We start from the raw sequence: 23,904 nt of genomic DNA, 5'->3' as shown, positions 1-23,904 counted from the left end.
CACTGAGAACAGGGAATGTAACAAGACCATCCATATGTCAAGCATGAGTGAACAGAGAGATTTACCCTTTGCCACAAATTGCTGCCTGTCATCCAGATAAAACTGCAATGTTTGCTATGCAGCATGCAACTCCAGGGCTGTTTACTTGCTCCTGGTGGTAAACTACAGCATCGATTGCCGTGTCAAGGTTGTACAGACCAGCGTTTGCTCTTTCTGGTTTTCCTTATCTGTTTGCAGAGTCCATGTTAATTCCTTGTGACAAGAGCCTCTGAGAGTGTTGGACCAAGGCCCTGGACTCCTGATGTGCTCTTCTCCTCACCGCAACACCCTTGAAGGTCAGGACTTGAAGTATTGACCTGGTTTGTGGTAGGAAAGAAAGCCATTTTCTGGGTCAGTTGGACATCCAAGGTGGGTACAGGGTTCTTATGGGACTACATGATTTAAATGGAGCAGAGTGTCTGGGTGATCTAAGGAATTACCACTGGAATACCAGTACGTAACTAACCTGCAGAGCACCATCTCTCCCCTGGCATCCCAGCCAAGCCCAGCATGCCTTTCACAGAGCAGCTCCGTTTCATCGTCTAACCTCATCCAACTCCAGACCCGAGGCCAAGCTGCTCTCTCTCTCTCTTGCAATATCCCTCCCAGAAGTTACCTCCACTCTAAGCAAAATAGCATGGCTTTACAAAGCTGAACATCTCCCTTCGTGATGGGGAAGGGGTGGATAAAGCTTTCAGACAGCCATTCCTGAGAATACCTGCCAAAATACTGTTGAGAGAAAAAAAAAAGGGGAAGCAAATGTTTTATCGATGGTAACGGCCATTGCTGCGTTACAGGACACGTTTGGGATAGAGATGGGTCTGTCATCCCGGGTCTGTGCCCTGGCCTTTGTGCAATGAGAAACCGTGCTGACATCAATGCGGGGTCAGGCTGCCAAGGGACAGGTTACAAGATAAATCTCCCACTGTATTAAGTTCCCTCATGTTCAGACTATCTCATTATCACAGTGATAACTGTGGTAGTTCCTCATTCTTAACTGGAAGGCAGGCTGTTCATTCTCTCTGATACTCATGTTTGTCATGTGCTTATCTAGAAAATCTTGAATGAAAAAAAAAAAAAAAAAAGGGATTTTTTTTTTTTTTCCAAAGGCATGCAAACAATCCGAAGAGGTTGAACGACTCTTTTGGCAGCTGTGCCCAACTCTGACGCAGCTTTGCTCTCAAGGCTCTGTCAGATGAGACTGGGTGGGTGGAACAGCCTGAACCCCCCGGTATTTGCAGTCATTGAGAAAGGTGCTGAACCTGCTGCCCCGCTGGCGTGAAGTCTCATTGGTCCCGTGGAGGGGCCGACCCGCCAGCCCCGCTCATACAAACAGCGGGCTGGGACGGGCAGAGGCACTGGGGCGTGCGGGGTTCAGGCTGCGCACGGGGGAGCCTTAGCTGAGAGAGTCAGCAAGTTTTGACAGTCCGAGCGTTTGGTATGAATTAGCAGACCTGGGTGAGCAGTTTGATGAGGTCATGAATACTTTGGTGTTGGGCAAGGTAAATACAGAATCACCAAAACATTTTGGTGAGAGCTCAGAAAGACTTGGCAGGTGATTTTTGGCTAGAGGTTTTGTCACAGGCTGTGGCTTCTGAGTGCAGAAGCTGCACTGGCCAGAGCTGTGGTCCAGAGCTGCACTCCAAGGAAGGTATCAAGGGACGGTGATACTTCACTCGCCGGCATAGGTGGGAAGAATTATGTCATGGGGACAGTTCGGGTGAGGAACGACAGACCTCTTCATGCTGAAAAGAGAACTGGCAGAATTCAGTGACAGCCTGGTTGCGTCCTGTCCCGATTCAATCACAGGCCTGAGTGGCACTGGATCAGCGTTACAGTTTTGGTCAGACTAGGGTCTAGCAGGATGGTAAGATGTTCCTCTATCTTTAGCACGAGGGAAAATAACTGTGGCGCTTTAATCATGCTGAGGGACAGCCATGGTGTAACTGGGTCTTGTGACACAGCTGCTTCTGTAACAAAGACAGGATCTTCGATGAGGGTGTGGGAAGAAACCCAAGGAGTTAAAGCCTGGGGTGAATTGCAGCATGCAGTAGGTCCTCGACAGCTGTGGATTATTGCTATGCCTGGCAGTTCTACACCGTTTCAGCAAGCACCTACATCAGGGATCTCAACGAGAGCTGTCGCTGCCTTGCTTTGGGGGAGAGGTTACAGCAGGTGACTCTGGAGATGGGAGAAGCTGCAGAGATATCAGGCAGGAAACCAGCCAAGGAGGATGTGGCAATTGGTAGCTCAAGAGGAAAAGGTATTTTCTCCTTGGGACCTGGATGAAAGCATGGAAATAGAAATTGGGCTCAGAATAGTTAAGAAGAAAGAGGGAGGAAGGAGTGGGAGCTAAGACAGCCTTGAAAGTACCAGCAGCATGATGGTGGGTGCAAATGAATGGGAGGGAGACTGCAGCAGGTGAGGAAGTTCTCATTAAGGAGAGCTTAATGAGACAATAAAAGCCTCTGTGAAACCTAGCAGTCCCCATGCCTTTCCTCTGGTGAAACTTTCCTGGTGAGTAAAATTTTTAAGTGTCCCACTCTTGAGCTTGTGGAATGGGCTTGTTAGAAAAGGTTAAGCAAAAGTGCATGGAGGTCTGACAGCAGGACCTCTTCCAGAGCTTGCTGAAATTAGGCAGGAAACAATATGGCAAGCTAGAGGACTGGTATTGGTAAAAAAACTCTCTGAAAGAGATATATTGGTAACAGTGTTAATAAGTGGCACAGGCCAAGCTTCACCCAGGTCTCCTCAGCCCTTCCTAGCGTAGTAGCAGGGTGAGGCTCCCACCCAGCATGGGAGTTAACGTGCCGCTGACAATCCAGGGTCAGTCCTGATCGGCCCCAAACTGGGAAGTGAACAGCGTGCTCTTTGCTGGTTGCACTTTGCTCCTTCCCTGCACCTCTCCCAGCTTCTGCTTAGCTGCACAGGGCAGGATTGGTACCAAGTCTTTCTTTACAGCCCCCAGTCTATCTCTGCGCAACTGTATATGTGAAGCACAGGATTTTTTCTCCTGTACTGAATTCTCCTTTAATTTGCAAGCTTGCTCTACAGCGATCAGTGACTAACTCAAGCCCTTCTTAGTTCACTAAATGCCTGTATGGGACATGATGCACGTGCACTCTCTGTTTGTAGAGGAGCTGTAGCTCAGTGCAGTAAATGTTAAGTCACACTAGGACCCAGTAGGTAGGACAGAGAGGAATGGGGTGCTTGGCACCAAATGTGTGGCTGCTCAAATTCCCTAAAATGACATGACTTTATTGTCTAGTTCAACCTCTTTTGTCTAGAAGTAAATTGAAGGGCAAACCACATCTGTAAACAGAAGGTGATGGATGTTAACTGGATGTCAGGCAGACTTTGTTGGACAGACCTGCACGCAAACACAGCAAAGCAAAGGGAATTTGCAAACAAAGCAGAAAGCACTACTGCTGGTTCTTGGTTTAGGGCAGTGTTTGTTCAAACCCTCACCCTCTCATCCAGCTTGAGACGTTTGTCTGCGCAGTGACCTGTTAAACACTGGATATTCCAACAAGCCTCTTGTCTCTTTGTTTGAAGGCTGGTTGAAGATAACCCCTGTGCCTGTGCTGAAGCTGATACGGCAGATCTGTTAGTCATTGCAGACTGACCCGGAACTGAGAGCACGGTCAGAAACAGGAAAAAAAAAAAAATGAACTCGGTGAGTCTTTCAGACAAAACTTCATGACTCAGGAGGAACGGGATTGTAACAGAATGAGTTGGTGCCTATTTCCTGCAGATGGCAAAGCCGTGGCCAGACAGTCATATCTGATAAAACAGTAAGAGAGTGCTATCTACCTACATAGTTCTTTGCATAGATGAGATGTGTTCTCTACTCCAGGGCTTTTTTAAAGGCACTTTGGTTCCCAGATGCAGGGAATGCTATTTTCCAGATCACTCTGAAGAAATTATAAAATTACTCTCTCCCTCCCTTGATTCAGAAATACATTTATAATCACTTTGAGTTCTACCTTCCTATCTGGGTGATACCCAAGCCAGCATCTTCTGGAAATCAGACACGGTTTCTCCGAAGGCAGTAAAGTGGAAAGCAGGGGATGAGGGAGGTGGCGACCTTGAGGCTGTGCTCAGCGGGGAGGTGTACCTGGGGGCTGCAGAGCCTCCCAGCAGGCTCAGAGGGGTTGTGCAGGGTAGAGGATGCTTTCGGGATGCCTCGTAGGACCAACTGTTGGGAGAGACCAAACTTATTCACAGGGCTCTGTGAGGATCAAATAAAATTTTTTTTTGTTGTTGTTGTTTTTTTTCTGGGTGTATCATGTCTGATAATTCTTGCTGTCAGGTGGTTTAGTAGGTAAATTTTAACATCCACCTTTTTTTTAAAAAAAACAGCCTGAAACAAAAAAAGCCAACCTGGCTGAGCAGTGATGGATGGAGCTCAGGAGACTGGATGACAGTAGCATTTGTCTTCTCTCAGGTGATGGATGCAGGCTGTCGTCCAGCCAAGCATGGGATGAGCAGTGCCCTTCACCTTGGCTGGACTAGGTGGGGGTTTTTTGCACATCTCTGTCAGGGTTGCATCTAGGTTAAGAACAACAAATCTCTGTGAGCCAGTATATTCACAACCAACAAATTTTCAGAATTCCTTAGATGACAGCTAATTAAATCATTGTAAATGAAATAAAATCCAGGTGCTCAACCTGGAGCAACTATTTGTTAAACTCTTAGTGTTTGGATAGCATATTGCAAAATTAACAAATCCCTCTCCCTTGGGAGCTTAGATTTAAACTTGCTTTCTTCTGACCAGGAAAACAGAGATGGAAAAGGAATTGATTTGCTCTAAGAAAACAAAGGCAGTAACCTTATAAAAAGGATCAGAAGACAGAACCTTTTAGCTCCTGGTCCTGTAGTTTGCCTGAGCAATGTCAGGAATTTGAGGCAGCATGAATAAAATAGTCAGCAAATTCTAGGTGCCCTAGGGTATTGAAAAATGCTTCTGGGGAAGGCTGCTAATTGCATTATGGGTCAGTGCTTCACCACGTGTTGTTTCTAGCTGTTCTGCCTTAAACTGATCTGTCATACCAGCCTGTAGTGAAACCCCATGATGAACGCTGATGCTAAGAGAAATCTCTGCTCTGTGAAGAGGTTAACAAAAAGTCCCGGACCCCCCTCCCCTTTGTCTTAAAAGCCACAAAACAAGCCAAAACAATAACCTACTAGGGTCAATGATCCTGAATCAACTGGGGAAACACCAGCCTGTAAGCAGAAAAATCCAGACTGAGAACGGTGGGAGCGGCAAGGTGTTGGGAGAGGTCTATTCTCTTATGCTTAAGTATAATTCAGAAGAGACTCTAGGAAAGGCAGAGAATCATTGCTGCATCTCGGTGAGGGTACAAAGAGGCTTATGGCCCCTCTGCTCACATACTTCAAACAGATGTCTTTGCTTCGTGCGAGCGCTGCAAGTGGAGTGCTCTACATCTGGCAGCTGCTCAGTGGCTCCAGGTTAAATTGCTCTCCTTCCCCAGCTCCCAGTCTGTTGAAAAGGCAAAAAAGGAGACAATTGATGAGGTCTTGGAATGCATGAAGCAATAAGCACGTTGTGAAATATGGGGAAACACTGACCCGTGAATATTTAAAATGGAAAATGCAGTTTGTAATGGCAGAAACTGCAGTTTCAAAATATGAATCTAAATGTTGTCCTTTTGCAGGCACGTTTGGTGAGCAGTCTGGGGCAGCTGTGGCTTTTCTTCCTCTTTCAGGGTAAGGTCAGCAGACAGAAGTATCTTCTGGGTTGCTCAAGGCCTTGCTCCAAAGCACCCTGCAGTCCAGCAGTAATTAATTGCTTTTTGTGAGAAAAGCTGCAGCAGAAAGTACCCAATTTGTACTTTTATGCTAAACGCTAAAATTCTCATCCATAAAATGGTATTTATCTTGGGCATACTGAAAAGTGTAATTTAAAACGGCTTCTAGCTACTCAGTGTGAAAACACGGTGCTTGTTTTTTTGATTTAGGGGAGGGGGGCCTTGGCGAGTGCTTTACCCTCCTTGTGTCTGTGCAGGATGACGTAACTTTGTCAAAGCGGTGAAAGGACACAACTTTTGTGATGGGTGCTGTTCTGTGATGAAGCTGAGCTGTTAAACGGGGTGATTAAATCCGGTGGCTCGCTGTAGATGTCAGAAGCATCTTCATCCAGTTTAACCTATATATGCTGCAAGGAGGGCCCCAATAGGGGACTCTGAACAAATGACGTATGCTCTTGACAGTATAAGGGAACTGAGAGAGCACTGATCGTTTCTTTTCTTAATTTATTTCCAGAAAAGCTTCCTTCCCTATGAAGGCTGCTAGGTCTGATGGCAAAGGCCAGCCGGTGCCCGTTGGGGGTGGCGAGGACCCACTGCTGTGGCGGTGCCCCCCAGAGCAGCGCGATGGCCGGCCGTCCCTCTGACAAGAGATACGGGCGTGGGAGCTCCGAAACCTGGCACCTTGCAGACGTCGGCTGGTTTATGCCCCGTGGACTTGGCATCGGGGCTCTCGCAACCCCGGGTGGGCGACAGTCCCGCACTCATCGTGGTGTTTTTTGTTGGTTGGTTGGTTGTTTTTTTTTTTTGGGGGGGGGGGGGGGGAAAGCTGAAATCCGGCGTTGGTACCGCGGTCCCCACAGCGCCCGCCCTCAGCATCGCGGGGGGAAGATGGCGGCGGCGCCCGTCAGCCGCGCCCCGAGGCCGTGGCGGGAAGGGGGGAGGCGGGAGGGGGGGGGGGGGGGGAGGAGGGCGTCGCCTCGCGCCCGCCCCCCGCGCGCCCTCCCTCCCTCCCTCCCTCGGCGCCGCCATCTTGCAAGCGGACAACCGTGAGGGGCTGAGCTCCGCCGCTGCCTCTGCCCTCTCCCCCTCCCCTCCGGCCGGGCTGCCTTCTCCCGGGGCCGGGGGGCCGGAGCCGGCAGGTAAGGCCCTTCAAGAGAAGGGGCACGCCCGCCCGCCCAGCCCACTTCAGCCGGCTGCGGGAGGGCAGGACATCCTCCCCCTTCCCCGGCGTTTTCTCCCCCACACAGGGTTCCGCCGCCTGAGGAACCGGCTTCGTCGCCGGCCCCTCAGGGGCCCTGTGGGAGTGGGGTGGACCCTTTCCTGAGCTGCCGGGGGCTCCTCGCCATCCGCCAGCCCTACAGGTTCGCTCCGGCGCAGGGGGCTGCGGCGTGCCCAGGCCTCTGCCCCGGGAGTAGGGAGGGGATCCTCAGGTACTCTGGAGTGCCTGGGCGGGCTCCCCCTCCCAGTGCGTGTGTAACCCACCTGGAGCCGCAGACTCGTAGGGAGGTGTGGGGTGGAAGGATCGACCCTCTCCTGTTTAGCCCAGGGGGATAAGTTAGTGCGGAGGGCCCTTCTGGGCTGGGGAAATTCCCCTCGGGGAGATGGGTGAGGGCTCAGTTTCCCTCCAGCCCGTGGGCATCAATTCTTTAGTGCCATGGTTATCCCGTGCAGGTATTCCTGCCTCTGCTGCTTTCTGTGCAGACATGCTCAGTTCATGGAGGTATAAAGCCAGTGGGAGTAGGGCATCATGTGTACCCAGTCGAGTAATTGTTGTGTTCATCATGATGTGTCTGTGTAATTGTGTGCAGCCCAAAAGAAAAGGGTAGGAGTTTGTGGGCTGCAGCCTACTCTGTGGTGTATGTGTTCTCCCAAATCTGATGCAGGTTTGGAAGATTAGTCTACCTCAAGCCAGAGGGTTATGGTCCCATGTACCCTTGTGGAGTCATGTGTTCACACATCTAATAAAGTTTTGTGATCTTGCTGTCATCCCAACACCTGTTTCAAGATTGAAACATCAATATTACTCTATGAATGCAACCTCCCTCCCCACACACACTAGTCCACTTGTAGTCCACTTGTTGCTGCTGAAGTACATCAGCAAGAAAACCCTTGACTCACGGTTATGTGAAGAGCTATGTTCAGTGTTGCTTGTGAATATGTCAAATGTCTTACTCTGGTGTAAAATGCACCCTGAACAATAATTGGGAACCAACACCTCTTGTCTTTCAGCAGATCTCTTAACTCTCGTTTCTCTAATCCATGGAGCAAAGAAGGTAACACAACTGGGAAGAACCCTGTGCCTCCAAAACACATGTGAATATTTTTAGTAACATTGAAAGTGTCTGTTGTTCCTGTCTAATCACACAAGCAGGGTGCTTTCAGGTGGTGGTTGAGACCTAAAAGCATTTCTAATACGTGCTCACTTTGGATTTAAGTTGTATCTTTAACACCATTATGGATATTTGACGGATGATGGCTGTTAGTTAACAGCTGGGAGTTACAGAGAGTAAGTGTGCAGCGGAGCAAAGGAGGAAACAAAGGAGCTAAGAAATAGGTTTTTAATTCTCTTTAAATTGTTGAGTACTTAGTTTGGGAGGGATATAAGGATTTAGTTGAGCTTTAGACTGGATGTCTGTAACCATACTATCTTGTAGGATTTTTTTTTTTTTTAATCTTGTTTGAAAGCAAAGGTTGAAAGAAGTGGAGTCTTGCTTTGGTGGTATAGGGGGGTACACCAGGTTCCAGAAGAGTCAACATCAAGGGTTTCAAATTCTGTTGCTGAAATTGTCATTATTTGTGCTCTCTTTCTGTGCAGTTCGGCAGTTTTGATGACAGGGAGGTTTTCATTCACAGCAGTTGAGAGCAGCATAAATGCTTCATGAAGAGATTTGTTGTTAGGAAGTTCCTGACTTGATTTTGTCTTTAACTGAGAATGAATCAGGTACAGTTTCTGTGATGAGGTCAAACCAAGCAAGAATATGTCTAGTTGCAAAGGTGGGCTGAACAAGTTTCTTTATAGAGCTAGCCAGCTGTTCCTGTAAGTATGAAAACTATTGTTTTTCTTTTAGTTGCTGTTTTGGAGTATTCAATAATTGTTATACCATTAGTTTTTTGGAACATATTATGTGTGACTTAGATAATTATGTTTTTTAGCAGGGAGATGTTTGCCAGGAAATAAGTTATTGATTTATCCTAACTTCTATTTACCTCATTTTGAATTATGCCACTTGTATTTGATATTTTCAGTCCCCAACATAATGCTAAAATGGATGATGAAGGACTGGACTATTTATACAACAGAAGTGGAGTGCAGGCCTTTTTGATCTTAATGCTGCTTTGGTCTATCAGTGACTCCTGGTCAATGTGATTTATTTATTTACTTTATTTGAACAAAATGTTATAGTAGAAGTAGTCATGAAAATGTGATGTTACAAAGAATAAAAAGTATCAAGATGGATTAGTGGTTTATGCCTTTATTTAGAAAAAAACTGTTTATATTTCCTCTTGATATTTTTCTCCTGTTTTTATAGGAGAAATATTAGTATCAAAGAATGACAACAGCTGCTTCACCAAGTGGATGCCTTGTGCAAGAGGTCATTATTTACAGCTACCAGCTCTATTGAACTCTTCCTTACATTTCATCCTTATTTGTAAGTTTATAATTTATTGCAAAGTGATGGAAAGATACACAGCTATGGAAATAGACTCTTCTAGCTAGTTTAGCAGAGCCAGGACCCAGGAGCTCTGTTTAGCTCAATTCTACCTCTGACTGGCTTTGTGATCTTGAAAAGGTCAATAAACGTTGCTCAGTTCCAGAAAATGAACTGGACAAGCTGCTAGAAAAGAGAGTCTGTGTTACTAGATGATAGTCCGAGGAAAACATTTTTTTAAAATAAAAAAAAAAAAAAACAAACCAAAAAACAAAACCCAAACAACCCCAGGAAAAGACCTGTTGGAGTTAGGAGGTTGTCTAGGGGGCTCTTTGGAGGCCTCCAGGGAAGCATTCTGCTGGAGGGTGTGTGAAGCCTGGGGTCAGGAGAAGGAAGGCCAGGCAGGCTGAAGTCCGGTTGTTTGTGCTTGCTGAGCTGGGGCAGGGAATGGTATGGCTTGTGGGTCACAATGTTCTGTAAGGGTATATTCTTGGTACTATTAAAGTGATGATAACAAAAACTAAGGATGCTGGAAAATACAGGCTTATGGGAAACTTCACTTTCTAAACAAAGAAAATTTGTGGGTTTTTTTTTGTTTTTAACATTGTGGCTTTAACAGACCTTTGATCTCTTGCAGTCTTTTAGAAGCGGAAAAACAACTTAGGTTTGATGTTTTGTGTGCCATCAACTGAAATTGGGGCCATCATGAATATAACCAAGGGTGGACTGGTGCTGTTTTCAGCTAATTCCAATTCATCATGCATGGAACTATCGAAGAGGATTGCTGAGTAAGTAAAATCTCCTGCAGGGCAGCTTAGGATCTTAGTGTTATGATGGGACTTATTTTAGTAAGGGCTGATTTCTCTGTTTAAGGAAAGGTGGATGGGAAAATTGCCATCGTTTGCAAGAACATCTAGTGTCCTGTATTGCACAGTGTGTTTCAACAGATCAGTAACAAAAAACTTGTGCTTAGATTATTCAGTGGCAGGTTGTGACTGGCTGCAGTATGTTATAGAGAACACGTGGGAAAAATAATGTTTGAATAATGTTAAATAATCATGACAGAAGTTTTTATCATTTCTGTATTCTCTTGTAGTTAGGTTTTCTTAGACAGCAAAGCTGCATCCATCCATTTTTCAAGTATTAGCCTTCCGTTATTTGTTGAATAGAGCTCGCAAGTATTTATATTTATTCTACATGGATATGTTTTCTACAGAGTATATACATGTATATCTGTCAGCATGTATTGAATGTATATAGAAATATATATTAAAAAATCATAAATTGTTACATGGGTTAGTAATCAAGCATTATTTTTTTGCCGCTGCTTATTCTTCTGAGCTTGACTTGAAAAATGAGTTTAGCTTAGCTTGCAGTACAGCGTCTGGATATTGTAGATGCTTCAAAAGATTTCCACTATAATTACTGATTTTATGGTTTAGGATTTTCTTTTCTTGGTTTCCTCCTGTGAAATGTAGCCTTTTCAGTAGCTACTGTATTGTATGGGCTTTGCATTTGTTTTACCCTTCATTTTCCCATATTGACTTCTACTTTTCTTTTTTCTGCTCCTGCAGGCGCTTAGGAGTTGAGATGGGGAAGGTTCAGGTTTATCAAGAGCCAAACAGAGGTGAGCATTTAATTGTCAAAACTGGAAACTTGTATAACTATGATGTGCATATATTGGCCACCCTTTTCTTACACTCTATTGAGTTTTGCTATTGCAAATATTACATGTTTCTCTTCTTGGCAGAAACAAGAGTGCAGATTCAGGAGTCTGTGAGAGGAAAGGATGTATTTATCATCCAAACAGTTTCAAAGTGAGTAACTGTTTAAAGACACTGTGCTAGCATTTTGACATGGTCTGTCCATAGGAATGCTTCTGGTTTAATTTTTCTTCACATTTTATGTATATGATACAGTATAATAAGCTTAGATTAACTAGATAGAGGCTTCTCTTTGTGGGTTCTGGGCTTTTTTGATATGTGCACAAAGACGACTTCAGTATAAGCTAACCTCTGTTATTTTAATTTTCAGTGAATGTGTCAATGAAACTTAATCCCTGGGTCTCTGCATTCTTTCGCTAAGTGCATTCTTTTGCTTATGTCATTCTCTTTTCAATTCTTCCCTTTTCAGCTACCTGTCTCCAGCACCGTTACAAAGTTGTAAATGTGGGAGGAGCATTTCCTAGGCAATGTGTCCTGTGATTGAGAAAACAACTTTTTTTTAATGTGAAAAGAACTTTACAGAGGATAAGATGTTCTTTCTAGTGGCAACAGAAACAGAAGCTGTCTTAGTTCATGACCACTTCTCATCTAAAAAAAAAAAAATCTCAATGTTTTCATTTATGGCAAAAAATAGATGGTAATTGTTAAATATTTAGTCTGCTGTTGGCTTGAACAAGAGAGGAGTATGTTATAAAGCCTGAAGCTTTTTTTTTTTTTAAAGAAAAAGCTTATCTGTATCGAAAAATATATCTGTTTTGTTTTGTGCACAATAGAAAGAGATGTTGGAGATAAATCATGGACTACTTTAGTAATACAGCATGTTGCTGTAATAAAAGCCTGAAAATGGTATAACAAAAACTGCTGAATTGCCCAAAATAGGCAAGTGGAAAAAAAAAAAAAAAAGTGTAATTGTAGTGAAGAATTAAAATGCTGGGTCCAGGGCATTTGCTGACCTGAGGTGCACAGCTGCATTCTTAGTGAAGATCGCTCAGTCACCGTGCTCTCTGCTGCCCCGGAGTGAAATCCCTGGAGTGGGTATAATTATTGTGTTGGATACAGGATTTTTATGCACAAGATACAGAACTAGATGCTTCTTGTTCCAGGGATGTGAATACAACGATCATGGAACTCCTGATCATGGTGTATGCCTGTAAAACCTCCTGTGCCAAAAGCATTATTGGAGTGATTCCTTACTTCCCGTACAGCAAACAGTGCAAGATGAGGAAAAGGGGCTCCATTGTCTCTAAATTACTGGCTTCAATGATGTGCAAAGCTGGTAAGAATGCAGGTTGTTATGAAATAATCAGGGCAGTCGGGGCTCCTGCTGTCAGCTTTCAGATTTAGAGAGGTCTGTGCAGTAAGTTTGGACTCTGTTTAAAAGTAACTGCCAAGTTTTTCATGGATTTAAAACCCACGTAGAAAGGAGAACGTAATTAGAGAAATGTTTCAGAATGATGAGTTTATAAAAAAACCCAAACCTGTCACAGCCATTTTACATTGTCCTACTGAGCTGGCAAAATGAAGTCTGCTGGACTCTGCTGCTTTGGGCCATGGTATCCATCTCTCATAATACTGTTCTTTGCCTTTACAACACTCTCAATCAGTTGTGCTTTGTCATTTCTGGCCTGTTTTTTATCTCTTGGATGAATGCACTTTGTATCTGTCCTTTACACATTTGGGATGATGTGGGAGAATGAGATTATTCATTTTCACAGCTTTCAACACATTTTCTGCTCCTTTCCTTTTGCTCCTGTCCCTGGGAAAAACGGGCAATTACAATGAACACAGTGAGATCTGGTTTCTTATTTTGAGAGAAGTGTTTCAATGATTAGGATTTGGGCCCATTTTTCAGGAATTCAGGACTCTAATGTTAGCTGTTCCGGGGTTTTGCTATGTGGCATAGGACAATTTATCTTACTAGTGATTCCATTTTGTCATGTCGAATGGAGAAAGATCTTCCCTGCCTCAGTGTGGCACTACTGAGTCAATTATGTGGAGTGTTCTGAGGTTCATTTTAAAAGGACATTGTAGAAATCTGAAAACATGATAGTGCTGATGCACTTAAGAGGGACATTGTGAAAGTGCATGGCATATTAACATAGTGTAATATTCTTGTTCTAATGCAGCTTAGAGATTTTGTTCTGGACCAACTTCAGTGAAACTTAGTAGAGAAATGAAGAGTGTGTCTGTTGTGCTCTTACTTCTCTTGATGTGCTTCTCCATATGTTTTTTTATTTATTTTTTAAGGACTAACTCATCTCATTACGATGGATTTACATCAGAAGGAAATACAGGGCTTTTTCAATATTCCAGTTGATAATTTGAGAGCATCTCCATTTTTACTACAGTACATTCAAGAAGAGGTGAGGAAGACCTGTTATTACAGTTTGTTTTTTAAATTATTTTTTGTCATGTCTCAAGGCTTCTGAAACAAATTAATCTGAAAAGACTAACTCTTCAAACAGAATTTTAAAGGGGAAAAGGTCATGTTGGGGCAGGGAGTGGTGTTGGAGCAGTTGGTTCTTTTCTTCCCCACAGGCTTAAGTTTTACTTTCATGAAGGGCTGGTGTTTTCTTATCCATGCAGCAACACTGTTCTGTCTTAGATATATTTCCCTAACTGGTATTGAAAAGAATGAGGATTTTCTTGCTCTGGATAGCATCTTCCTGTCCTATTTCCAACTTCCTTAACATTTATAGGATGGACTATTTATGTAGGTGTAATTTATATCGCATTATGAAAAGTTTGGAAGTTAAGTTGTAAACTATGACAGCACCTATCAATCATATTCTGAAAGTAAGAACAGATGACTTCTGTGGCAATCTTCACTTGCTGTTTGTTCAGCATGTCTTGACTTGAGGAGCTTAACTTCTAATGTTCTGTGCGTCCATTTTTCCCTCTTATTTTTATAAGTGCTTTGAGAAATGCTACTGGTAGATTCATATATACAAATTGTGCAAATGATAATTGTAGGTATGAGATGCATATTATGTCTCTGACTAATGATAATCTGGAATAAAGCAAATGCTTTCTTCCTGGTGAGAGAAGAGGTTTAGCTCACACCTGCTTTTGAATCCAAGCTATTTATTTTTTGGATATATGGATGCCTCAGTTAGAAAAAAAAAAAAAAACCAAAACCAAAACAAAACACGAAAACAAAAAAACAACAAGCAAAAAATCAAAACCAAACTGACATGATTTTGTTATGACTGTTAAAATCTGGGGAATGAGGTACCATTTGAATCTATCATTATCATTTAATTTGGTAGTAGTGTCAAATAGGATGATAGAACAAAACTCCAGGCTCTGGCTTTGCCACGGTCATTCATCCTGTATACCAGGAGGGAAGCATTGCACATCGTTAGCACTTCATACATTAAAAAAACATGGAAAGCCAAATATACAGACACAAGACAAGTTCTGCCTTTATATGTTGGTTGAACATATGGATTATGGTTGATGATAAGATCATGTTCCTGGTTTAGTCTTGAAGCACATTTTGATATGTGAACGCTTAATGGTTTGCAAAGAAGTGTTGCAGCTTTGAGTCTGGCTGGCACTGCTGTGCAGTCTAACAAATGAACATTTGTAGAGACCTGCTGAAGTATGTGTAGAGAGGTCTTAGAAGATACTTTCAGTTTTTCATTTCTTCATTCCTCTGCTTGTCCATGAGATGACTTGCTACAACTAGAGTTGAATGAATGTATCTGATCACACAGGATCTATATTGGCAAGTACCTTAACCAGCCAGGTTATTTATAGAATCTTTTCTTAAAGGTTTCATCCAATGCTGGTCAGGAAGAATTTAGTATTCATCTCAGGTTCACGCTGGCAGCAACTTGCTGTATATCCTGCATTGTGAATGCCAAAGCTTGAAAAGAGTTTCAGATGGGAGTTGTGGTGGGGTGTATTGCGTAGCATGAAATAGAGTCCAGCTTGATAAGAATGGAGGTCACTTAAAAAGCATTTCACTGAAAGTTAAGAAGATGAGGGCTTGTAGTTGTTCCCTGTCGGGAATTTATGCATAGTTCTGAAGAGAATTACCTGGCGTTCGGGGATGAAGGCAGTCCAGCAAGTGAAATGTGGTATAAAAGTAATTTGGTGTTTTTCCTTTGTATGCTTAGCAAATGTTCAGTACTTAGTGTCTTCTCTCTTTCCTATGCATGCATGTTAATCTTAGAGTGGCATAGCTCTTTTTTACAAGTTGTTGATGTCTTACTATCTTTCGGATGACATCTCTGTCTTTCTGACTTAATTTTTAAAGAGCTGAGAACAAATTTGTTAATTTGGCAGGAGAAAAATGAAGTAATGATGTCTGAACAAGATCAAAGCCTTTATTATGTCGTGGCAGGCCCTGCCTTGTCCATACCTTCCATCATGCTAATCTTTGTAGCCTTAGTTGTATAACTAAGTGTTTGTAAAGGGCAGAACATGCTGAATTCTCAGTATTATAGGTGGAGTTAGTAGCATTGCGGATTATTAATGTTGCCTGACACGTCCTCAGAAAAGCTCTTGTTTCCAGTTGGTTGGGCCCATGTCCAAATTCAGAACTCAATTTTTTCTTTCCCATGCCTATTTCAGGTAGACTGCTTTTGAAAATATTCAGCCAGCGTGGTTTATATGTTTGAGGATAAGATTGTGGAAGAACCTGCCTTGCTTGTGGTTGAAAAAACCCAAGTATTTCTGTGCTCTGGAACTGGTATTTAACATCTGACAGCAAGGTGATGAACTGCATGTCAGGGTATCACCCCTCCATATTTGTGAAATTACAACTGTAGCAGATCAATTTGCAGGTATTTAGTAAAGAGTCCTCTGTCCCTTAACATGGGGATTCTGAGGATTGGATCTGCTCTGTAGGACTTCGCTTACTGTTGTAGCTGAGAGTGGCTGTGAACTGTCATTGTGACAACTGCTAAAGGACAGGCAGGTTCCCTGCTGCTCTTGTGGCAAACAGGTCGTCCCAGGGCAGCACAGGAAAATGCTGAGTTTGTAGGGAATGGGGTAAGGTGAGATGTTAGAGGGAACATAGGTTGCTGTTCGAGAGGAAGACTGGAAATGAGAATGGTGGGATGCTCAAGAAGTTCTGGATAAGAGAAGATGAGTCTGATGTGGAGTCACTGCAGGGAAGATTGAGACTAAGATAAGAAACTTTTAAGAGATGGGGACTAAAATGGTGGCTAAATGGAGAGGAGGAGTCCGGAGTGAAAAGCCAGTATGAGAATGGGACAGGGGCAGCAAATTTTGCAGTAGATTGTGCTTGTGAAAACTGACTGAAGTACCCATCAGACCTCGAAATGGAGAGGTGTTTCTTTTGTTGGTCTACTCTGAGAATTAATAGGAAATAGATGAAATGCTGTGTTTTCCAGTGATTAAAAAGACTGCCGTGTGCACGTGCAAGACAATTGTAAGTTGAACAGGAAACTTTAATTTTGATGGTATCCTGTTTTTTTTTATCACGTCTGCGTAGCCCTGATGTTCTTCTAAAGCAGTTACTTTTGTGCAATATGTAATATAACATAGCATTTATGAAAGGTACAGTTTTAAGTTAATATCTGAATTTTCAAAGTACCTGTTTTTACTGAGCCGTGAACTCTGACCATGTACCGTGGATTATTGAGGTTGCGTTGATATGTTAGGTAAAATGTTTGATGCTTAAAAATCTTCTGGCAAAGTAAAGTTCTCTGATTCTTACTGAGTAAATTTGTCTAACGATATGAAGTAGACATTGCTATCTGTTATTTACTACAGATACCAGACTACAGGAATGCTGTAATTGTGGCCAAATCACCTGCGTCTGCAAAGAGGTGGGTAAGATCTGCTCTCTTATGTTAGAGCAGGAAATCTCTATCATGATTTTGTTCTTAGGATCAAGTGAAGGACAAATACCCAATAATTAGAAGATGCAGCCTTCAAATCCCTCCCAATTCCACTTTGTCAGATTTCTAGTCTTTACATCATCTCTATTACCACAATAAATCTAAGGAGAGCGAAAATCTGTAGAAACAAAGGGATGAGGTAAATCAATACAGTGTTTAGGATAAAGAAGGTATTTAATCATACTATATTTGTGCACATTTACATTATAAATTTCCTCCTGTAAATGAAGAAAAATGGCTGGAAGAATAACGCCATTAGTCCAAAATAATTGCTTAACATGGTCATAACCTAGAACATGGTTGATCAGATCCTAAATATAGATACCTTACCATGTAGCATGGTGAAACAGGATTTGATGTTTGAGATGATTTCGATTGTGAAGTCCTTGTTGGTTGAACAACTTTTCTTAATCTATGAAGCTTTTTGGTTGACTATTCGTAAACTCTTTGGAATGACACTGCTCTCAGCAGGTGGTGTAAGAGTTGGATTTAAGAGTTGGTTTAAGAGATACTGTATTTGCTATGGTGACAAACTAATAGTTTGTTGAAAAGTTATCTAGACTCATGCCAAGGAATCGTGATACTCTTTCTGAGAAAGGTTTTTCTTGTTTTATATAGCAAATCAGAAATACTTTAATTTGTAGAAGTATAGCGAGGGGAACAGCTTTCGTCATTTCGTCATCTTTGTTTTGCAACAGTACTTTTTACGTGATTTCTTTTGTTTTGGCTAGTTACTTTACATTTGCTTGTCTGACTGCTTCTTTTATTTGATGTCAGTATTGCCTCATGGGTGTAGGCAGGCATTTGCTGGAGCATTTTCATTCTCATCAAGTAATTGTACATGACAGCCAATAGTCCGCACATGCCTTTAACTGATCAGACAGATAAGCTGCACAGGTTAACTGGTCTGTGTAAGAGAGGATCCCAGAATTGTATTGTTTAGCTTCTTCACGTGTACATGTCAGCATTTACAAGCAGTATTTGAGGAGGTACGTTGTATTTGAAAAAGGGTGATTGAATGTTTCAACCTAATGAAGGAAACCACTTTTCACATGAATGCCTACTCGTGAAAGATGAAGTTCTGTGTTTTTTTTTTTTTTAACTGTTACTTTGAACTTTATGCAGTTTAATATTACATTTTAAAGTAATTATTATGGTTTTGTTGATAGGGTTATGCCTTCTAAGTCTTAACTCTTAATGTTTGGAATCATAATTTATCTGTAATTAACTACTTGAAAAAATATCCTAGTGGTATGATAACCACAGGGCAGAAGATTCTTCATTTTTAATTAACTGAGCATCATGATGGGCAAATTGTTCTCTGTACTTTGAGTTGTCTGGGTAGTGGAACAAGGCTTAAGTGTAAAGGTGATTCAGGCCACAGGTCTTAGTTGCTGATGTTAGGACAAAGTGACTCACCCTGGACGTGCCAGGCTCACTTTGGCCATAAGGAGACTAGATCACTGGCTTAGGCTAGATACCAAGCTGTGGGGTGTGCAAGTAAGGTAGGATGAATCTACTAATTTTAATTGCTGCTTCCAGTATCTGGGATACAAGCGTATCTGTGAAAATCCTATTTTCCTGACTCTCTGCTTTCCCCACTCCCCCAGCTAACCTTATACTTCTTTACATAAATTTCTAATTTTATTCAGAGAAATACTGCATGATGAAGGAACTTTTTGTAAGCTTGTAAAAATCCAAGCTGTTTAACTTTGAAGTGTGATTTGTCAGGCAAAATGACCATCTGGATTTTCTTTTCTGAAGGATATCTAAGGTTATGTGTCAGGAGGTCAGGAATATTGTCTTTATTTAGTGCACATCTTGCTAAAAATAAATAGGTGAACATTGTTTTCTGTTTTCATGTGAATATTTTTTTTTTCCTGTTAAATGTAGACAATCCAGACATCTAGGCTGTTCTTGGTTACTGTTAGATGAGACCTGCTAAAGCATGGAATCTCAAGAATGCTGAAGGCTAGGAAAAAGGTTTTTGACTGTTGGGCAAAACAGAAGGGAATAATCAGAATTATGTGATTTGCAGTGTTTATCTTGTTGCTTTAAGGCCAGTAGGAGTACTTTCAGGTAATTCTGACTCTCATAAGCCTGATGAAAACGAGATACTAAGGGGCAAGTGCTTTCTTCTATGTGTTTTTGTAAAATGTTAGGTTCATTCAATTTTCCCTCTGAAACATTAGAAATAAAATGGAAATAGATTAGGATTGTATGTGTGTGGATTATTTTAAATGTAACGTATTTCTGTTTATTTTTTTGTTTTGTTTTTAATACTTTTTCTACAGGGCACAGTCATTTGCTGAGCGCTTGCGGTTGGGAATTGCTGTGATTCATGGGGAAGCTCAAGATGCAGAGTCTGACATGGTAGATGGCCGACACTCACCACCTACAGCCAAAAATATAGCTGCTATTCATCCCAGTTTGGAGATACCCAGTAAGTAAGTTTGTGTGAGAAAGTGTTTGCCTATTGTTTGTGGGTTTGGGGAATGGGGCTGGCAGTGATGGCCCATCAAAAAGGAGTGGTTCTTTAGGGGGGAAAGAAGGTTCCTTTTTTCTTAGTAGGGTGGAAAAAGATTCCTTTTTGATGCTCTTTATCCCTGATTTTAGTGCTAGGCTGTATGTGTGAGGTCTGTGTCCTGTGTAGGAGGGGCTGTGTCATTACGCGTAGTCAGAAGAGCCCCTGGCAGAAAGGCCCCACTTTTTGCCATTTACTTCTCCTCTTGGAATTTTTCTGGGACGCAGAGCTAATAAGCTGAGCTGACGCTAGTTTTGTGTGTAGCTATGTAATGTCCATGGGCTTTGACAGAGTAACCTTGCTGAACGTGGATGTGATCTATAGCTGCACAAGCAAAACTTGATTGCGTAAACCTGGCCTGGATCTCAGTAGGGTGATTGAACTGGTTGTGTCTGCAAGCCATTCTAGTCTCTGTGCTAAAATTAAGAATTAATTGAATTGGTTAAGAATTTGTGTGTAAATGAATGTAGTTAACACTTTGACTGAGCTTACAAAAAAATCATGTATGTTAAGATCCTGCGATTTCTTCCGAGCAAAGTTGTGATGGTTATTTCACTTCCCTCTGTAACAGTGGTGACCCATGCAAAGCTGATATTTCCACACTCGAAGTAAATTGCATAAACTTTCTTTCTTCTTTTTACCCCTCTTAAAAAAAATTGCCGTTAATCAGTGCTGATTCCCAAGGAAAAACCACCCATCACAGTTGTTGGAGACGTAGGAGGAAGAATAGCTATCATCGTGGTAAGTAAGGTGCCATCACTTCGGATAATTTATATTAAACATATTCAAGTTGCAGAAATCAAGTTAGATATTCTGCAGTATTAGCAGCTAAACTTTGGTTGATGGTGGACTTCTGATTCTGCACTTTTTATGTCACGAGGTAGTATTCTGCAGACTTCCTGAAGTATTCCTCACACTTCCGTGTGAGCTGTGCTGAAGAGCAGGATTTGGACCTTGTTTCTTTGAATAGGCCAGGTAAAATTCTGTTCAAGTGCTTGCCCAAATGCGAAGATTTACAGGTGGTGTTTATATATCACATTAGGGGAAAATCATCGTGTTTCCATTCTGTCAGTTTAGAAACGCCAGTAGAGATGATGCAATCTTATGGTTTCTCTAAAGTAAAGTGCAATCTTGGGTCTTGTTGTGGAGAAGGGTGGTTTTCTGTTTGTTTTTTAAATAAATGTCAGTTGTCTTTGCTTTTCCCTCTTCCCCTCAAGGACCAGTCCCTCTGTCCCTTGATGTTACAGTGGTTTTGGACACTCTGCTTTTCCACTCTTTCACACTTAACCATCTAGCTGAGGTGTCTGAAGAACAGCATCAGTGAAAATGCCCATTTTGTGTTGGCTGTGAACTGTTATACTTGAAGATGTAATGACAATCTGCGTGCGCTGTGTTGATCTGTCTGAGGACGTGGTGAATCTTTACTGACTCTATCTTATTTTGACAGGATGACATTATAGATGACGTTGACAGTTTTCTTGCTGCAGCCGAGACCCTCAAGGAGAGGGGGGCTTACAAGATCTTTGTAATGGCCACACATGGCCTGTTATCTTCAGACGCTCCCAGGCTGATAGAGGAATCTGCAATCGATGAAGTAAGCATGGATTCTGAATTTGTGATCAAACAGTTTTGGGTTTTTTAAGCAAGCAATTTCCTCCCAACTTGATTATTAAAATATACTGGCATTAAGAATTTAATTGGAAGGATCCTGGGTTCAGGCTTTCTTACCCTGGAGTTGTACACTAGAATATTAGCATCTGTGTGTCCTTAAACTACAGCAATGGGAAACTAGGGAGGTAGTGAGATGACAGACTGCCAATATTAACAGACTTTTCCCCTCAGTGTGGGGGATGTTTTTGTACTTTCCTTTGGACCTGCGTGGCAGAATGAAGGGGAGGAAGGACAGTGCCATTAGTATCCATGGATACGTGGACATTCCCTTTTGCAGTTCTAATAAGGGAGGTAGAAAGCATAATGGAGCTACGTCTTTCTGATCATTTTTTCTTTCTGTAGGTGGTTGTTACAAACACGATTCCACATGAAATACAAAAACTCCAGTGCCCTAAAATCAAGACTGTGGATATCAGCATGATCCTCTCGGAAGCCATTCGCAGGATCCATAACGGGGAGTCGATGTCGTACCTTTTCAGAAATATAGGACTGGATGATTAATGATGCTTTTTATTCTCAAGAAACACCCCGGGCCAAACTGGAAGCGAACAGATAATGAGCTGTGAAGCATTGTCATGCTTACCTTAATATTTCTGTTGAGCCACTTTTTGTTTTCTCTTGGTTTAAGTATCGAGGTAGAACAGTTTTTAAGAGCTATTCTTTTTCTTTGCAGGGTTTGGTTTTTTTTTTGCGGGGGTGGGTGGGGAATAAACATTTTACAAAAAACTGTTCTAGTTGCTTTTAGGTTAGTTGCACTATATACATGATGGAAAAAAACCACAAAACACTTGAGGCAAGAATTTGGCTTCTAAATTAAGCATTCCTTTTCCAAAGCCGCTTGCTACAAGTGCTTTAAAAGATAATAAAATGAAGTGACTGTATAATATTTGCATTTTGAAAGCCAAAAAGGTTGTACTGTTGTATGCAGTTAAGTGATTTTGTAGGAGTGCTTTTATAGAAAAGCATATGAAATATGCACCTGTATTTATTTTCTGCGACAAAGAATAAAGATTTGTTTTGTGTGAGCTTTCTAAAAATGTTCACGTACTCGTCGCCTGTTTTCTAAAGCGTGTCCCTTTGAAAATGATTTGAGGTATTACGTTACTGAAAGAAATCAAGAGGTCACTTGATTCTTTTTTGCTAATGTGTTACTTTGGAATATGAATGGGATTTGGGCTTCTTGGCAGTGAGGCGAGTAACACGTTTTGCTTGTTGCAGTGGAACACCTGCAAGATGAGGAGGGGAGGCTGCTTTTCTCTAATACTGATATTGTCATTTTTCAACTTGTCTTCTACTGAGGAGCCTTGTAAAATGCACAATACAACCTTTCACTATCCGGATGCAGGTGCTATCAAAAGTTTTTAAATTAGTTGTAATTTGGCAGTTAGAGTGCACTTGCAGCGTGCTGCTTTGCTTCAGGGAATGTGGGAGGGAGCTAAGTCTGTGGTGGGATGGCAGGGACCAGCAGGGACTTGGGAATATTGGGGGTGGGCAGAGGTTCCAGCTCATAAAATCTGAATAAGCTCATTGCAGGTAAACTATGTTTTCACATGTTTCTAGCCTGGCCTGAACACATGGCTGAGATAAAAAATACGGCCGTAGTGCAGAGCTGAAGTTCACGTTTGTTTTCCCAACTGTCCTTACATCTGCATGGGGGGAATGGCCACTAGCTGCCACACCGGGCTTCCACTCTGAGACTTGAAGTTCCTGAGCTGTTGCAGAGAAAATGGTGGTGGAATTAACGAGCTTTTAGGGGTTGTTTGGTCTAAGGTCTCTCCATCAGAATGTCCTACAAACGAGGATAAAGCTTTTGGCACGTTCAAAACCAGAGGTGAATATTAACCTTTGTTGACACCGTTTCTCTCTGCTTGAGACAAATTTCCACGGGCTTTGGAAGGTTTATCTTTCAGAGACAAGACTGGTTTGGTTTTTTTCCTTCCCTTGTCTATCTTGGTAAAGCACAATGGGGCCTGTGACTAGAAGACCTTGATATTGCTAAAAGATCTACAGAACTTGATCTTGTTGACGCATTCAGGAAGTAAGATGGTGATTTTACTTAAGCAACTCCACATTTCCATTCAAATAATGCTGCTGTTTGTTCAGTGAGCTTATTTTTCGTAAGATTCTGTTTGATATTTGCAGTCCTGTCCAGAGAGATACGTTCTGTCTCTGAAGTGACCAAATGCAATGCCGTACCTGGGTGTACTTTAATGACAGTAGGTTATTAAACAGTTCAACGGTGTTAATGGGGACACCAAGCTGACGTATTAACACTTATGCATACTTTGAATGTGTTAATGCAGGTTAAATTCCAGCTGAGCAGTGAGGGAGAACTCCAGTTCCAGTCACAAGTGTGCAGACCTGCTCCTGGGTGCGTCAGCGGCTGTTTCAGAGAGAGGAGAAATACGCAGACCGTGTCTCGGTGATGGGCATATTAGTTGCAGCGTATTTATTTTACCGGTGAGCCCTCGTGATACATGGTTGGAAAGCATGCTGCCACTTGAAAATGAGCCGGCCAAGCATCCAGTGCAGCACACTGTGGTTACTAGATACCCAAACCCATGAAATTCGAAGGTTGTTTCCTGCTGCTTGTTGCGTGTTGGCCTTTGGAGGAAGAGCTTCATCTCTTCCGCGAGCGTTTCTGCTGAT

At 42.3% G+C, this 23,904-nt stretch overlaps 1 protein-coding gene across 4 annotated transcripts; it reads left to right on the top strand.

Moving 5' to 3' along the window:
* Positions 1 to 6,380: 6,380 nt before the first annotated feature.
* Positions 6,381 to 22,292, top strand: PRPSAP2 (phosphoribosyl pyrophosphate synthetase associated protein 2). Of its 4 annotated transcripts, none has more exons than XM_042798687.1 (13): positions 6,829 to 6,949; positions 8,040 to 8,083; positions 9,341 to 9,460; positions 10,098 to 10,248; positions 11,035 to 11,087; positions 11,211 to 11,277; positions 12,288 to 12,460; positions 13,432 to 13,547; positions 16,933 to 16,988; positions 19,355 to 19,503; positions 20,255 to 20,325; positions 21,032 to 21,178; positions 21,598 to 22,292. In XM_042798687.1, the coding sequence occupies exons 4-13, from the start codon at positions 10,130 to 10,132 to the stop codon at positions 21,754 to 21,756; spliced, it is 1,110 nt and encodes a 369-aa protein (XP_042654621.1). In that variant the 5' UTR covers positions 6,829 to 6,949; positions 8,040 to 8,083; positions 9,341 to 9,460; positions 10,098 to 10,129; the 3' UTR covers positions 21,757 to 22,292. The 4 variants fall into 4 exon arrangements, with proteins under 4 accessions (XP_042654622.1, XP_042654621.1, XP_042654620.1 ...); XM_042798686.1 differs by having other exon boundaries at positions 8,040 to 8,123; XM_042798688.1 differs by lacking the exons at positions 6,829 to 6,949; positions 8,040 to 8,083 and adding an exon at positions 6,381 to 6,592.
* Positions 22,293 to 23,904: the final 1,612 nt, after the last annotated feature.

The sequence above is a fragment of the Tyto alba genome, unplaced genomic scaffold, assembly GCF_018691265.1.
Source record: "Tyto alba isolate M040663 unplaced genomic scaffold, T.alba_DEE_v4.0 Super-Scaffold_28, whole genome shotgun sequence".
NCBI classification, from domain to species: Eukaryota; Metazoa; Chordata; class Aves; order Strigiformes; family Tytonidae; genus Tyto; species Tyto alba.
Note: the sequence above shows the minus strand (reverse complement) of the source record. Positions and strands in the feature narration are given on the sequence as shown.